Genomic DNA, 15885 nt, shown 5'->3' with positions numbered 1-15885 from the left:
GCTTAGAACCAGGCCTAGGATGGATTTATATTGTGTTCTTTTCTCGGACTTAATCTCCTAGAAACTAGTCTTTCCTTTCCTAGAACATAAATATCACCTGTTTGGGGGTCATTTCAGTGCTCTAACTTGTGGGCTAGTGCATTATAGTGGAAGGGACACTGGCGTGGAGTCCCGACCGCCACTTGCTACTTGCGTGGCCCTGAACACGTTGTTGATCTCTCGGAGTGAGTTTTCTCCCAGGTGAAAAGGGAGGGACTGGTTGTGGAAAGCAGGCAGGTGGACAATGTAAGACGAGGTGCTCACTAAATACTTTAGGACCAGGGTCTTGAAGCAACGCCATTCTGTCCCCTTTTAAGACAGAAGAAAAGAATCTTTAACACAAGCTGCAGACATGATGGCTCACCCTCTACATCATCAATGAGAGAAATGAGACAGGTGTGAGCACAGGTGAACCCTGGAATGTTTGTGAGCAGCAGCCATCATTTTTAAGTTACTTTGGTGGTTGAGGAAGTATAGGCCCTGGTTTGGGAATAGTTGAGAGACAGGTGTGTATGTGTGTGTGTGTGTGTGGAGAGTGAGAGAGAGAGAGAAATTAGCTTAGAAGGGAGCTAAGGACAAGCTTGACGTTCCTGTTTCCCTGTATTCTGCCCCACCAGGTGCGCTACCTTCTGGAGTGGACAGAGGAGGACCTGGAGGAAGCAGAGGATGCTGTCGGTGCAGCAGACATTGAATTTTGTCACCCCCTGTGCCAGTGCACCAAGTGTGCTCCAGCTCAAAAGGTTTGGCTTTGCTCCTGTTGGAGGCGGGGGCCGTCGCCCTCGGGGAAGCCGTTTGCATCTCAGCCAATTTCTGAGGCTGGGAGCGGGGGTCCCAACATGTGGTGGGGACCAGTTAGGTCGGGGTGGGCAGGTGCGGATACCGGTGCAGGGTCTGGCTCGGGCCGCTCGCTTCCTGAACGGGCAGTTTCGTGAGCAGGGACAGCCACGCGTGCTCAGTGTCTCAGATGCTCTCTGAGCCCGAGTCACAGGCAAGAGTTCACAAATAGACACGCCCAAGGGTCCCTGTCCATGTGGCTGCAGCTCCCTGGAGAGGCTGTCCTCGAGTCCCCTGCCATTGCCTGCGCTCACGTTGGTACACCCTCTGTGGCAGAGGATGTACCATTCAATTTCCCCTAATGGTATTACCAGTAGGATATTGGCATGGATACAATCCATCTGTGTTGCTCAGATATCCCCCGTTTTACTTGTGTGTGTGTGTGTGTGTGTGTGTGTGTGTGTTTAGTTCATTCCATTTTTGTCACAGATGCAGCTTTATGTATCCACCACCACAGTCAAGGACAGAACAGGTGGCTCACCACAGGAAGAATCACTGGTGTTGCCCTTCTATCACCACACCCATCTCTCTCTCTCACCGCCACCCCGCTTTACCTAACCCCTGGCAACCACTATCTCCATTTCTTTGATTTTTGTCATTTCAGAAATGTTATAGAAACGTAATCGAGTAGCATATAACCTTTTGGGACTAGCTTTGTTCACTAGCGTGATTCCAAATTGTTGCGTGTAGTTAGCAGTTTATTCCTGTATTGTTGAGTAGTATTCCACGGTCCATGTGTGCCACAGTTTGTTTAACCATTCACCTGTTGAAGGACTTGTGGGTTGTTTCCGGTTTGGAGATATCACAGATAAAGCTGCTGTGTACATTCATGTACAGGTTTTTGGGAGAACATAAGTTTCATTTCTCTAAGATAAATGTCCAAGAATGCAGTTGCTGAATCATACGGTGATTACATGGTAATTCTATGGTTAGTTTTACAAGGAAATGACAAACTGTTTTCTAGAGTGGGTTGTACCATTTTACATTCCCACCGGCAGTGTATGAGCAATCCAGTTTCTCCGCATCCTCACCAGCATTTGGTGTTGTCACTGTTTTGTTTTTTTAGCCATTCTGACAGGTGTGTAGCACTGTCTCATTGTGGTTGTAGTTTGCGTTCCCTAATGGGAACATTGACATCTTTCGTGTGCTTATTTGCCATCTGTATATATTCTTCAGTGAAATGTTTGTTCATTTCCTTTGCTCATTTTCTTTCTGGTTTGTTTATTTTCTTTACTGTTGAGTTTTAAGAGTTCTTTATATATTCTAGATTCTAGCTCTTTGTCAGATATTTGGTTTGCAAATATTTTCTTTTAGTCTGTAGCTTGCCTGCATCTTCTTCACATGTGTCTTCATAGAGCAAGTTTTAAATTGAGAGGTCCAGTTTATCAATCTTCCTTTTTTTTCTTTTAAACAACTTTTTTTGTTTTTGTTTTAAGGAGGGCACAGCTCACATTGGCTCACTTGGGGATCGAACCAGCAACCTTGGTGTTATCAGCACCATGCTCTAACCAACTGAGCTAACTGGCCACCCCCAGTCAATGTTTCTTTTATGGATTGTGCTTTTGGTGTTAAGTCTAAGAACTCTTTGCTTAACCCTAGATTCCAAAGATTTTCACCTGTGTTTTTTTTTTTCCCTGAAAGTTTAATAATTTTGCATTTTACAGTTAAGTCCAAGATCCAGTTTGTTAATTTTTGTACAGGGTGTGAGGTTTAGGTTGAGGTTCATTTCTTTGCCTGCAGTGTCCACTTGCTCCGGCACCATTTGTTGAAAAGCCATCCTTCCACCACCAATTCGCTTCTGGACCTCAGTTGACTGAATTGTGTGGGTCTGTTTCCGAGCTCTCTGTTCTGTTCCATTGATCTGTCCCTCCACCAGTGCCACACTGTCTTGATTTTTTCAACTACACAGTAAGCTTAATGTTGGGTAAAGAAAAAGAAACATAACTTGTTCTTTGCCAGGGTCGTTTTAACTATTCAAGAGCCTTTGCCTTTCCATATAAATTTTAGAATAAGCTTGTCTGTGTCTACAAAAACCTTCTTACAATTTTGATAGGAATTACATTAAAACTGTAGATCAATCTGGGGAGAAATAAGATCTTTACTATGTTTAGTCTTCATGAACATGGCATATCTCTCAAGTATCAGGCCTGCTTTGATTTCAACATTTTGTGATTTTCAGCATACAGATCCTGTCCAGGTTTTGTTAAATGTTTACCTAGGTGTTTCATTTTATTTTGAGCATGTGTACATAGTACACACTCATATGCTAGCTGTACATCACGTACTAAGGAAATTAATTTGACTTTATAAAACAGATGTAGTGGTGTTATGCTTTGTATTAGAAGATAATATTTTAAAAGTTCATGGGTTTCTCTGACCTAAGAATATTTAAGTGACTAAATTTTTCATTCACATGTAGCTTTTCCGCTGCAGGGTAATGTGTGTGTTGCACTTTGCCACTTTTGTCCTGTCCCCTTGCTGCTGGATATGTACAATTTAAAAACTTATTTCCCCTAGGTGGGCGGCTATGAAAAACGTAGAGATTAAAAAGACAGATGATGTTTCAAAGGATATGATGTGAAGTAACAAAACCCCCAGTCAGTGACTCTGGGTGGCTAGAGGCGGTTTCTGTATCGCTCTGCTGTTCTTTTATCGTTTTCCTATGCTCTGTTCTTCCCCACTTCAGTTCATTAGTTGTAGCAAGAAGCTGAATTACACATTACAATACCTGTTGAGTTTATTGGATAATGTCTTATGTTCTGTGCTCTTTAAAAACCTCTTAATCTTTTCCTTTTTTTATAATTTCTCAAAAAGACGCAACACTAAATTGCTTCATATCTGTGATAAAATTAAACCCCCCAAGCCCCTCCTTCTAGCCCACTGGTGTGTTGAGTTTTTTTGTTAACCTTTAAGTATAATTTATGTACAGTAAAGTGCAGCAGGTCCTCAAATAACGTCTTTTCAGTATAACATTGATGAGATGCTGTGGAAACTTAACTCTTATTTATATCAATTAGCCTAGGGTGAAATGGGTTTTTTTATATATCATTTTGCTTAACGGCACAGAACCTATCAACAATGTTAAGTGAGGACTTACTGTATATCCATGTAAAGTGTACAATTTGGTGAGTGTCTACAGGTGTGTAATCCCAGGAAGCCAGCACCACAGTCAAGATACAGAGCCATCCATCATCTCTAAGAGTTTCCTTGTGCTGTTTGCAGCTCTTCCCTTCCTTCCTCCCTCCCCTGTCCCAGGCTGGGACAGTTTTTCAGATACACATATTGCAGACATTACCACCAATCTGCTGTCCATCACTACAGACACGTTGGCATTTTCTAGAATTCTGTGTGACTGGAACCATACAGTACACACTCTTTTGAGTCTGGCTTCCTTTACTCGGCAGAATGTTTTCGAGGTCAATGTTACCTTAGTAGTTCATTTCTTCTTATGGCTGGGTAGTAGTATTCCGTTGAATATACCACAATTTGTTTATCTGATCACCTATCGATGGACCTTTCAGTGGTTTCCTGTTTTTTGGCTTTTCAGTAAAGCTACTGTGAATATTTGTATACAAGTCTTTGCATGAATACGTTTACTTGGGTAAATACCTAGGAGTAGAATTGCTGGGTTATACAGTAAGTGTCTGCTGAACCTTATAGGAAAGTGCCAGTTTTCCAGAGTGAGCGTAGCGTCTTCCGTTCCAACCAGCAGCGTGTGAGATCTGTAGTTGCCCCCACATCTTTATCCTTACTTGGTATTTTGATCTTTTAACTTTGGTCATCATCCTGGTAAGTATGCCGTGGTATTTCACTGTTTTCCCCCCTATGTCTTCATTGGTTTGTTTTTATTGTTGAGGTATAATTACATACAATAAAACGTATCCTTTAAATTTAGCACAGTTTTTTTTTTAGTAGATTTTAATTTTTTTTTTTTAGTTTCAGATGTACAAAACAATGTCATAGACATTTATACCCCTCACAAAGTGATAATCCCCCTCCCCCAATCTACTACCCCTTTGACGTTGTATGTAGCTGTTACAATTCCATTGACTCTATTCCATATGCTGTACTCCACATCCTGTGACTATGTATATATATATATATATATATATATATATATATATATATATATAAAATTATAGTTGACAGTCATTATTGTTCAGCTTCAGCTTCAGGTGCACAGTGCAGTGATCAGGCATCTACACCATCCCTGAAGTGGTCTCCCTAATAAGACAAGTGTCCATCGGACACCTTACACAATCTTTACAACGTTACTGATTATATTCCCCAAACTGTCTTCCGTATCCCCGTGGCAATCTTGTGTTACCGACTGTGCTTTCTAATCCCCTCACCTTCTCCCTCGTCCCCACCCCCCTCCCATCTAGCAACTCTCAGTTTTTCCTCTATGTCTCTGAGACTGTTTCTGATTAGTTTGCTCCTTTATTCTATTCTTAGATTCCTCATATATAAGTGAGATCATATGGTATTTGTCTTTATCTGACTTATTTCACTTAGCATAGTGTTCTCTAGGTCCATCCATATCGTTGTGAATGGTAAGATTTCATTCTTTGTATAAATGTAGCACAGTTTTTTAATAAAAATATGGAGCACTTCACGAATTTGCATGTCATTCTTGCGCAGGGGCCATACTAATCTTCTCTGTATCATTCCAGTTTTAGTACATGTGCTGCCAAAGCGAGCACTTAGCATAGTTTTTTTAAAGAGATAACATTTTTAATCATCAGAAAGTGAACTAGAGGCCAATCACAGAAAACTCTGACATATTAATTCCACTATCAAAACATATGATTCAACTTCCCAATTTAATATTTATTTTTAGTTATATGGTTTATAAAGCAGTTCTGTTTGCCCTTTTAATTGCTGATTGATTGTTCTTATACCCACATGATTGATCTTAAAGCCACTCTGAATAATAAGGAAGTTTCATGACAAAAATGAAGGTGAACTGTGGAAGTAAGTAGCAGGTTTATGAGGCTTCACAAGCGAATACATTGTCACATAACCAGCAGCACCGCAGTGAAGATACAGAACCTCTCTTATCACCCCAAAATATTCTCTCCTGCTCCCGTGTTGTTTCTCCCCATCCTGACAATCACTGATCTGTTTCCTGACTCGTGGGTTTTTGTCATTCCTGGTACTGATTTGCATTTCCCGTATAACTAAAGATGTTATTTTATGTTATCTTTTTTTGTGAAGTCTTTTTCAAATCTTTTGCCTATTTAAAAAAAAATGTTGGATTGTCTTATTGAGTTGTGAGGTTTGTTTTTAATTCAGGTTGGTACAAGTCCTTTGTCAGATATGCATATTACAAACATTTTCTCCCATTCTGTAACTTGCCCTTTCATTTTCTTAATGGTCTCTCTTAAAGAGCAAAGATTCAAAATTTTTATGTCTGCTGCTGAGGTCCCAATACAGATGCAAGAAAAAAAGAGTCCTCGCACTTTCTGTCTGTCTCATTGTGGCAGCCAAGATTGAATGGGGGAATACAGTTGAAAAAAAAAAATTTTTATTAAGTCTAGTATATCAAACTTATGTTTTTTGCTTTTGTCTTATTTAGGAAATCTTTGCTTCTCCCTGTGTTGCAAAGATTTCCTTCTGTGTTCTCTTCAAGTTTTGTGGTTGTAGCTTTTACACTTAAGTCTATGATGCATTTTAATTTGTGTTTGGTGTGACACAAGGGTGGAGATACAGTTTTGCCATATATGAATATCCAGGTGCTGCAGCAGCATCTGTCGAATAGACCTTCCCTTCCGCATTGAATTGCCTTGGCACAATATGGTATCATTTTAGGGGGTTGCTTTCATGGCAATGGAAGTTAATCCTCTGACAGCAAACCTTTCTAAAGCAGTAGGAATTCACCTGTGGGCATCCTGATTCTGGATCCCACAGTGATCCCGAATTTTACTGAGGTGCTGTGGGGGGCAGATGGCTTCAATTCCTTCAGCCCGGTTTCTTAAATACCAATGACATTTCCGTTTCCATCTTCTGTACCTACTAGAAGCTGGCAAAGACCCCTGCCAGTGGGCTCGGTGTGAATGTGACCAACCAGGATGGCTCCTCCCCTCTGCATGTCGCCGCCCTGCATGGCCGGGTGGACCTTGTCCCCCTCCTCCTGAAGCACGGAGCCAGTGTGGGTGCCAGAAACGCAAAGCAAGCTGTCCCACTCCACCTGGCCTGCCAGCAAGGCCACTTTCAGGTATGGGTTCTGTCTCTTGGGCAGAGTGTTAGGGGCCTTGCTTTTGGTAGGAACCGCTCCTGCTGGGAGTGCTGCACAGGAGCCAGGGTTGGGCGGCTGGCCCAGAGCACTGCACCTTTCCTTCCTCCCAGCCCCAAGATTCCGAGGTGCACATGGCAGGACCTCTCAGCAACAGCACACAGATCTCTGGTGCTTCTGGGGTGGAGCCAATCCCCCTCCCGCTGCCATTCACATGTGGGTGGCGCAGGCTGTCGCTCCAATTCTGAGCCCAGCAGGAGCTGTCTCTGGTCCTGGGGTGTTGGTCTCCAGGGCGCTGGCCATGTCGTAACGCCTTTCCATTCCCACAGCCCTGTGTGAGCCCTTCATAGAGTTAGTCCCCTCCGCAGGAGGGTCAGGAGATCATGGGGGAATGATTGACTTTTTTAAAGTCCGGTTTTTCTTTTTGAAAATTGTCTATCTCTGCATGCTTTTTCATTTTCCCTCATTAGTCTGTAAGCTTTCTAAAGTCAGGAACCATGCTTCAGGTCCACTGTCTCTCTCATAACACCTAGCACAGTGCTTCAAGCACCAGTTCCCTCATCTGTAAACCTGGAGTGGACATTCCAGCTCACCATACGGTAGATCCAATGATTAAATGAAAAAATCGAGTGCCTGGCACACAGTCATCTTGCAGCAAATGTTCGTCCCCCCAGCTGCAGGTATCTGCTTTCTCCTAAGGTCAGATGCTTATCTGAAGAGCTTTCTAGATAAACTTAGAGAACTAAATCAAAAGAATATCAAGTTAGAGGATTTCTCTCCGCAAATTTCAATTAAGATTGAAAGTCATTCCTCTCTGCGCTAGGTGGTGAAGTATCTACTAGAGTCCAAGGCGAAACCTGACAAAAAGGATATAAGTGGAAACACCCCCCTCATTTATGCCTGTTCAAGTGGCCACCATGAGGTTGCAGCACTGTTGCTACAGGTAAGGGCCCCACAGCCCGGGAGCCCCTGGCAGTGCCTGCAGACAGACAGGGGCAGCCAGGCCTCTCGCCCTTTGTGTTGAGCTGCCCCTGGAGCTTCGCACCCAATTTGCACGCGATGGCTCTTTGACGGGAAGTGGGGTGTCTGCGTCCATGCTGTGTCAGGGGTGCAGAGCTGAGGATGCAGGCACAGTGTTTGCCAAAGGTGGGTCTCGCCTCATTTACTAGGGTAGAGTTGAGTGGTTACTTTCAGTGCGAGCTGAGTAGCCTGTGTCACTGCTGCTTTTTTTCCTCTCTTGATAAAGGTTATACGTGTTGATTATAGGACAGAGAATCTAAAGAAGCAGAGAAAAAAACCAACTTGTCTATTATAATCCTATCACTCAAAGGCAACTAATGCTGGTGAACTTTAAAAAATAAATGTGCACAGTTTAGATCAGTATTGTCTATCTTGCTTGTTTTCACTCAAGGTAGAAAATTGGCTATTAAAATCTCAATTTTTAATGGTTGCGTAACTGTGGATGTACCATAGTTTGTCTTTGTGTGTTTAATTTCACTGTTCCTGCTATACACATTTAGGCAACATGTTTTTTTTTCTGCCATAATGCTGCAGTGAGTATCTTTGAACATAAATCTTTTCTCTCAGTATTACTGTTACCGCCAACATTTTAAGAAAAAATTTCAGACATACAGAAAAATGGAAAGACTTTTATATACACACCACCTGGATTCTGTATCGGTAGCTTCTGACATTCCTTTTGCTTGTACTGCTTCTCTTTCTAGCACGGGGCGTCCATTAACGCTTCTAACAACAAGGGCAACACCGCCCTGCACGAGGCAGTGATGGAAAAGCACGTCTTCGCCGTGGAGCTGCTTCTGCTTCATGGCGCATCAGTGCAGGTCATGAACAAGAGGCAGTGCACGGCTATCGACTGTGCAGAGCAGGTGAGCGGGGGAGCTGAAGACTGAGGGTGTCCCTGGCCCCCTCTCAGTTCCCTTTGGATTTGTTGTGTCTAAACCAGGTCTGACCTTGCAGTAGCCAGACCTCTGAATTGCTGGGCCTGTCTGAGCTTGCGCACGGGGCCTCTGCCAGCGTAGCTAAGTGCCTGGTCTTTCGTCACCCGGTCAGAGGTGGGCTGCTCGGGAGCCAGGAGTTGGTCCTTCGGGGATAGTTTTCAAAGGCCTAGTGGAGATGCTGCCCCAGCAGCTGCAGGTGTCAGCACCCTCGTCTTGGCCCCTGACTGGCTCTCAGATCCTCACAGTAGCAGTGAGTTCAGACAATGCTGTGGTGTCACCCTCCCTGCCCTGGGGGTACACCTGTGCTCTTAGCAGCGTGATGAATAGTTTGTTCAGTGGGTGGCTTTAAAACTCCTTGCATTCTGTAAGGAGAATTATAAAGACCAGTTTCCCACTCTCCCAGTGCCTTGGGTGTCTGCCATGGAGAACTGGTGAGGAAAAAGTCCTTTTCTTCTGGGAGAAGGTAGCTCTTTCCTGTTCCTGTTTTCACGTTGAATCTTTATCTGGTTTGCTACTCAGGGCAGACAAGCAGTAGGCTTTAAATGGCACTACTGACACGTTAAAGTCACAGTAAAGCCAACCTGCTCATCGGCTAATTATATTAATTTCTGAGTTTCAGTGACATTTCTTAACAGTATTGAAATATTTTAAACTTTCAATTTAGCACTTTCTCAAATGATGATACTGATGGATGTCTTTTATGGCGTACTTACTGTGTGCTGGGTCCTCGAGAACCTCACGATAACTGGAATCCTAGCTCCTCTTGCTCTGTGTCAACCGAGGGCACAGAGCAGTAATCCCTGGCCCCGAGTACCCAGCGGAGACAGCAGAGCCGGGTTCCCAGTGCTGGGCTGCGCTTAACCACTAGGCCTTACGGCTTCGACGTTTTGTCTATCGTTGCTTCTTCCTTTTCTGCCCAGCTACATTTAGATCAAAAACAGGCAATTATCTGCTGAGAAAGAATAAAAAAAATATTACTATTAACCCTTTCCCTTTCAAATTGCAGAATTCAAAAATAATGGAATTACTTCAGGTAGTGCCAAGCTGTGTGGCCACGTTAGATGATGCTGGCGAAACAGATGGCAAGGAGTACGTTACCGTGAAGATCAGGAAAAAATGTAAGAACTTCTTTCTGCCATTCTCAAGTTGGGTTCATTTGGAAGTTCGTGAATAGTTGCTTGTTTTCATTTAATTGTGAATATAAAATGTAATCATAATTATGGCAGGAAATGGGATTCGGCACCAAAGAAATGTATAGTTACATCCTAATTTTTGATACTAGTTTTCTAGTTGGTTGGGATGGTACCTGTCAACGTTACCGTGAAGGTCAGGCCTCCACTCACCAACGGGAGAGGAGGAGCAACCTCCAGGCGTTTCTTTCATGCCTCACTGTTCCAAAGCCAGGTGTTTTTCTAAGCATTTCCTGGACATCAGGGTAAATGCTACCTTTAAAGCATTTTTTCGGTTGATGCTAATTAGAACAGCAGGTGGGCTGAAATGTTTGCTCCTTTTTTTAAGTTGTTACAGTTTAGATGAGGTCCTTTTTTTTTGTTTTTTAATGACAGTATGATTTTGTAATGCAATCATGTGAATACACCCACTCGCGTGTCTGAGTAATCCTGAGGCCGTCTCCCTGTAATTGGCTGTGGCTGGGGAATGTCAGTGTATTAAGGATTTATCTTTGTTTCATGGGGTTCATACAATAATAGATATCTGCTAATATGTTTCTTTAAGCAAATGCAGTGATTCATTTTCAATTTTTTTGTTAAACTGAGAAAATTGAAAGGTTGTATCTATGCCATAATTTTAAAACAATTCTTAAACTATTTTGGAAGTTTTCAGATGTTTATCCTTTTATCTACAGGGAACTCAAAAATGTATCATCTACCAAATGAACCTTTTACAAGACAGTTTTACTTTGTCCACTCAGTTGGTCAGTTTAAGTAAGTATAAAATTTGAGTTGATTTCTGTACTTTTGATCCCACCTTTACTTAAAACAGAAACAGTCTGTGTGCCTCTTGAAGAGTGAGGGACCAATCTGCATTCTCATCAAATGCTGCCACCTTGTGGTCAATCGCAGTGTTTGCACCACTATCCCACACATTTATTTTATTACTTTGTTTTGGGTTTCAGGGGAAGGACTTCAAGGGAGATTATGGCAAGAGATAGAAGTGTCCCTAATTTTACTGAAGACTCTTTGCATGAGGTGAGTTATTAAACACTGGGTTATCATCATACTCTTTAAAGTTTGGCTTTTTAAAAAATTAATCCATGGTAAACACATTTCTCGTTGCATTATTCCCTTCACTGTAAGAGTTAATAACAAAACAAGTTCTTTAGTCGGGCTGTCAAGAACATAGACTTCACTTATTGTTACATTTAAAAAATACATTTCTGAGCTGAGAAAGGAAAGTGAGCAAAAAGTGGAAAATAGTTATATGCATGGAAAGATGCTGTAATTAGTTCATGGTGTGTGTACTTGGTGAAATATCTCAAATTTCACTATCTAAGCAAATTCACTAATGTGTTAATCACTAACATAAGGACAAAAACAAGTTTGTATGTAGATGGGTAAAAAACTTCTCCAAATATGGTATGAAGTTGCTCATATAGACAATTCTGTATGTGGCCGTCTTCCTACAGCAGTATTCAATCAGTTATAGAAAGAAGCCAACTTTACATTCTGTGGTGCTATTAGGTGACTCTTCTCAGAAACAAGACTCTTCTTATTTGCTGCTTGTCGACATAATATATAACTATTGATGAAACATTGAATTTATAGTATGTGTGGCAGAGGTTTGTTGGAACAAACATACATTCTCAATCTTTGTTTTAGAGAATTCAAGTGATTTGTGTTAACATGACTAACTTTGATTTCATGTTTAGTCTTTCATGACTTGGCTAATAGACCCGCTGCTGGGTGGGAAACCAGCAAACTTGGAAATCTGCCTTGGTTCAGTCAGGTGCGAGCTTTTCCCTTGCCAGCGATGGGACTTGAGGCCGATTGCTTAACTTGGCTGATCTTGTTTCCTCAGCTGTAGCATGGGGAACACAATGGTACATACATGTCAGAGCTGTAAAGGTTGAATTTGAAAGCACATAAAGCATTTACGCTTGTGTCTGACACACGTCAGACTATATCACCACAGGAATAGCAGAGTGGGAAGTCCCGAGCCCATTGGATGGCACGTATAAGCTCTCAAGGGTAGCTGTTATTGTCGCGGCGGTTATTTGAAGTACAGTGCACATGTGAATGCTTGAATTGTACCATCTCTCTAGCCAGGGAGGCAAAGAATGACACAAAAACAGAGTAACTTGCCAGACCAGAGCAGACCTCAGACTGCTACCAGAGGAGACGGTGATCAGCCCGAGAGGCCTGGACTGAAACAAACTGCTCCTGGAAACAGGCGCATGCTCCGTAGACACACTGTCAATGAGGTCGTTGTACCCAAGGGCCCAGAGACTGCCAGCAACCTCACCACTTCCCAGGAGGGTAGTGTTTTCCAGTCTTAACAGTAAGAAGGAATTAACTTGGCTGCCACGAAGTAAGTCCTGAACAAGAAGATGCCAAGCGTGAGTACAGCGTAGAACTAAAGGGGTTCTATTTGACTTGAGAGAAACGCAGAAAGTTCCCGAAAGCTTTTCTGTGGCTGGAAGAATGCAACAAAGAAAACGATCACCATCTCTTTCCTCTTCAAAGCTAATGAATACACTTGAAAAGAAACGGATGAAAATTTCAGTGGTGTCCAGATCCTTGAGGGGTGTATGTTTCTTCTTAAGTATTAGGGTTCCTTGGTTGCAGTCAGGTTTGATCACCAGATTCTGACCTCCTCCTACTGAAAGGTGCTAAACCTCTGTGATGTGTATAAATTGACAAACCACAAGCTAAAAGAATTCCTTCATCTGGGATAAGCTGAAGAGAAGCAATGTAGGTTTCATGGTACGGGCTGGGCAGAAATGTCACGTGTGAATGAAGAAAATAGGACTTGAAAAATGTTCCATTGCAAAGCAGCACTTGAACCCAAAGATGCCTAAATGCCATTTAGATGTTCTTTTGAGTGAAAAGGACCTCTAGGACCTGCTCGACACTATGTATGTAGGGAAAGTTGAGTATAATTTTTCTTACAACAGAGTTAAGTACAGGTATTTGATGTGTGCCCATCTGCGCCTGTAGCAGTGGCTGTAGGAACATGCCTTTCCATTAAGAACCGTCCCTTAAATGTCACACCTAAAGGATGGTAATTAAACTAGAAAGTAGATTTGGCACATCTTTTCTTAGTCTTTTGATTCAAATTCAAAATTTACAGCACAAACCAGGTCAAAGTTATTTTAAGTTGGAATTTATTGCCATTTACTCCTTTTTATGAATTTCTATAGATTATACTCTTATTTTTTTATGTTATTAATTGGTCTAGAGCCACAAACATGGGTTTGTCCTGAGTACATTCTCAAGTAACTTTGTAATAAGGAAATGGTTCTGTGCATGTTGTTGGAAATACTTGTGTATGTATAGAAGGGTGGGGCTGATTATTTTTCTACAAAGTAATTTATGATTTCTAATTTTCTAATGTGCCTTGGGTATGTGCCAAATGATGGAAAAGAAGCAGTAAACTTTATGATTCTTGGAGAGTGTCATGGTATACTTTTTTTAGTTCATGTTTTGCTGTGGAGATGTGTTTTCTAAGCCTCTCTGCTATCCACGTGCTTTGTGTATGGCAAAATCTTCCCCCATTGGATGGATATACATTTTATTTTTCAGTTATAGATGCATGTGACTGAAACATGTAGTCTGGATCACTGAGAGCAGACCGTTACCCATCCACACCGACTAGGGCTGACAATGCATTAGACAGTGCCTAGGGCCCTCACAGTTTTCTTTTAAAAGCAAAACAAAAATGAATACAGCTTCTTAGTCCAAACAGGAAATGTGCACTGTTGCTTTGCCAATTTTTCATCCTTTTCCCAAGTTTTGAACAAAACAACTTATTAAGTTGCTACCATCCTAATTAAGAAACTATATCCTATGCAGTTTATCAGCACAGCCATTTCTATTTTTTGGATGGTGCGATATAATTTTTAAATTATACCTCTGTGTATACATACTCCTGTTTAATTTTAAATTTGCCCTGGCTAGCAGAATCGTCAAATGAATAAATAGGCTCAGAGAAGTAAGGGGACTAATTTGCTTGCATTATCAGAGCTGGGGTCGAGGCCTGATTTGCTGTGATTGGCGGTGTCATCCAAATTGACAGTTTCCAGCTTGGTGTACACTTTATCTAGAGATATGAGTACCCTGAATGGGACTGGCAATCTTAGGGGAGGAGTTTCCTCTTGAGCTACTCTGGTAATCAGCAGGGTGAGCCATCTGAAGTGATTTACCTCGATTATTTTCAAAAACACGTTTTTCTCCAATTTTTTACTAAATTTGATAACTCAGAAATTGGTAATGCCCGAATTTCTATTTTGCGTAAGACTGTTTTTTGAGGTTTTTTAAAGGATTTTATTGGGGAAGGGGAACATGACTTTTATTGGGGAACAGTGTGTATTTCCAGGACCTTTTATTGGGAACAGTAGTGTGTTTTACCCAGGACTCATCAGCTCCATCCAAGTCACGTTGTTGTCCTTTCAGTCTAGTTGTGGAGGGCAGCTCAGCTCCAGGTCCAGTCGCCGTTGTTAGTTGCAGGGGGCGCAGCCCACCATCCTTTGCGAGAGTCAAAACGGCAACCTTGTGGTTGAGAGGACGCGCTCCAACCGAGCCATCCGGGAGCTCAGCGGCATCCCGTTGACTTCATTCTATTTGTGGAGGGCGCAGCTCGCTGGCCCATGTGGCAACTGAACTGGCAGTCCTGTTGCCCAGAGCTCGCGTTCTAAACAACTGAGTTACCCATCCGCCCCAAGAATGTTTTGAATTCAAAGCATTGTCAGTTAAATTATAAAATTTAGTGTAACCACTCCCCACTCCCTAGACCAAAATGTACTCCACCCTTGTTTGCCTTCAAGAACTTCTAGCTTTGGGGGCGGCACGGATGGCTCAGTTGGTTAGAGCGCGAGCTCTGAACAACAGGGTTGCCAGTTCGATTCCCACATGGGCCATTAAGCCCTCCACAGCTAGACTGAAGACAAGGAGCTGCCAATGAGCTTGCAGAGGGGCGGCCGGATGGCTCAGCTGTTTAGAGTGTGAACTCCCAACAAGGTTGCCAGTTCAATTCCCACGTGGGATGGTGGGCTGCACCCCCTGCAGATAAGATTGAAAAACGGAGACTGCACTTGGAGTTGAGCTATGTCCTCCACAACTAGATTGAAGGACAGCGGCTTGGAACTGATGAGCCCTGAAGAAACACACTGTTCCCCAATATTCCCCAATAAAATTTTTAAAAAATTGTTTAAAAAAAAACAAACTTCTACCTTTGGGGACTTTGGGATGGCTGGTTAGCTCAGTTGGTTAGAGCATGGTGCTAATAACATCAAGGATGCCAGTTCGATCCCCACATGGGCCACTGTGAGCTGTGCCCTCCTTTTAAAAAAAAAAAAATATTACAAGAACTTCTAGCCTTGTACAGAGAACCACCTTCTATTCTTAAGTGTCTTTGGACAGTTCGATCATGATCTTTAAACACATTTACACCAGTAGCTGCCATTAGGACAGTGGCAACAAGAAAACGTGTAACAAGACTTGCTGAGAATCGTCCAGTCTCCCTCCAGCATTTTTATATAAATGAGACTTGAAGCAAAATTTACCTGTAATTGGGATTTTTTTCAAAATTCTTGATCAAAATTTACTTTTGACTATTTCTGTTGCTTTAAATTTCTTTTTTTAC

General features: G+C 42.2%; 1 protein-coding gene and 1 non-coding gene across 5 annotated transcripts in view; one reads left to right on the top strand and one right to left on the bottom strand.

Moving 5' to 3' along the window:
- The window catches only part of ANKRD27 (ankyrin repeat domain 27), a 40607-nt gene extending 26913 nt beyond the window's left edge, over positions 1 to 13694 (top strand). The window contains exons 21-28 of one of the 4 annotated variants that reach the window (XM_033128610.1): positions 657 to 779; positions 6896 to 7090; positions 7932 to 8051; positions 8833 to 8994; positions 10073 to 10184; positions 10931 to 11009; positions 11201 to 11273; positions 12347 to 13694. In XM_033128610.1, the coding sequence (XP_032984501.1) occupies positions 657 to 779; positions 6896 to 7090; positions 7932 to 8051; positions 8833 to 8994; positions 10073 to 10184; positions 10931 to 11009; positions 11201 to 11273; positions 12347 to 12580 (1098 nt within the window). In that variant the 3' untranslated portion in view covers positions 12581 to 13694. Of the gene's footprint in view, positions 1 to 656; positions 780 to 6892; positions 7091 to 7931; positions 8052 to 8832; positions 8995 to 10072; positions 10185 to 10930; positions 11010 to 11200; positions 11274 to 12216 lie in introns of all 4 variants that reach the window. The other 3 variants (XM_033128609.1, XM_033128611.1, XM_033128613.1) reach the window with 3 other exon arrangements.
- On the bottom strand, positions 5470 to 5576 carry LOC117035655 (U6 spliceosomal RNA). Its single transcript, XR_004425227.1, has one exon. It is a non-coding gene; the product is annotated as a U6 spliceosomal RNA (small nuclear RNA).
- Positions 13695 to 15885: the final 2191 nt, after the last annotated feature.

Source organism: Rhinolophus ferrumequinum, chromosome 15 (assembly GCF_004115265.2).
Source record: "Rhinolophus ferrumequinum isolate MPI-CBG mRhiFer1 chromosome 15, mRhiFer1_v1.p, whole genome shotgun sequence".
NCBI classification, from domain to species: Eukaryota; Metazoa; Chordata; class Mammalia; order Chiroptera; family Rhinolophidae; genus Rhinolophus; species Rhinolophus ferrumequinum.
Note: the sequence above shows the minus strand (reverse complement) of the source record. Positions and strands in the feature narration are given on the sequence as shown.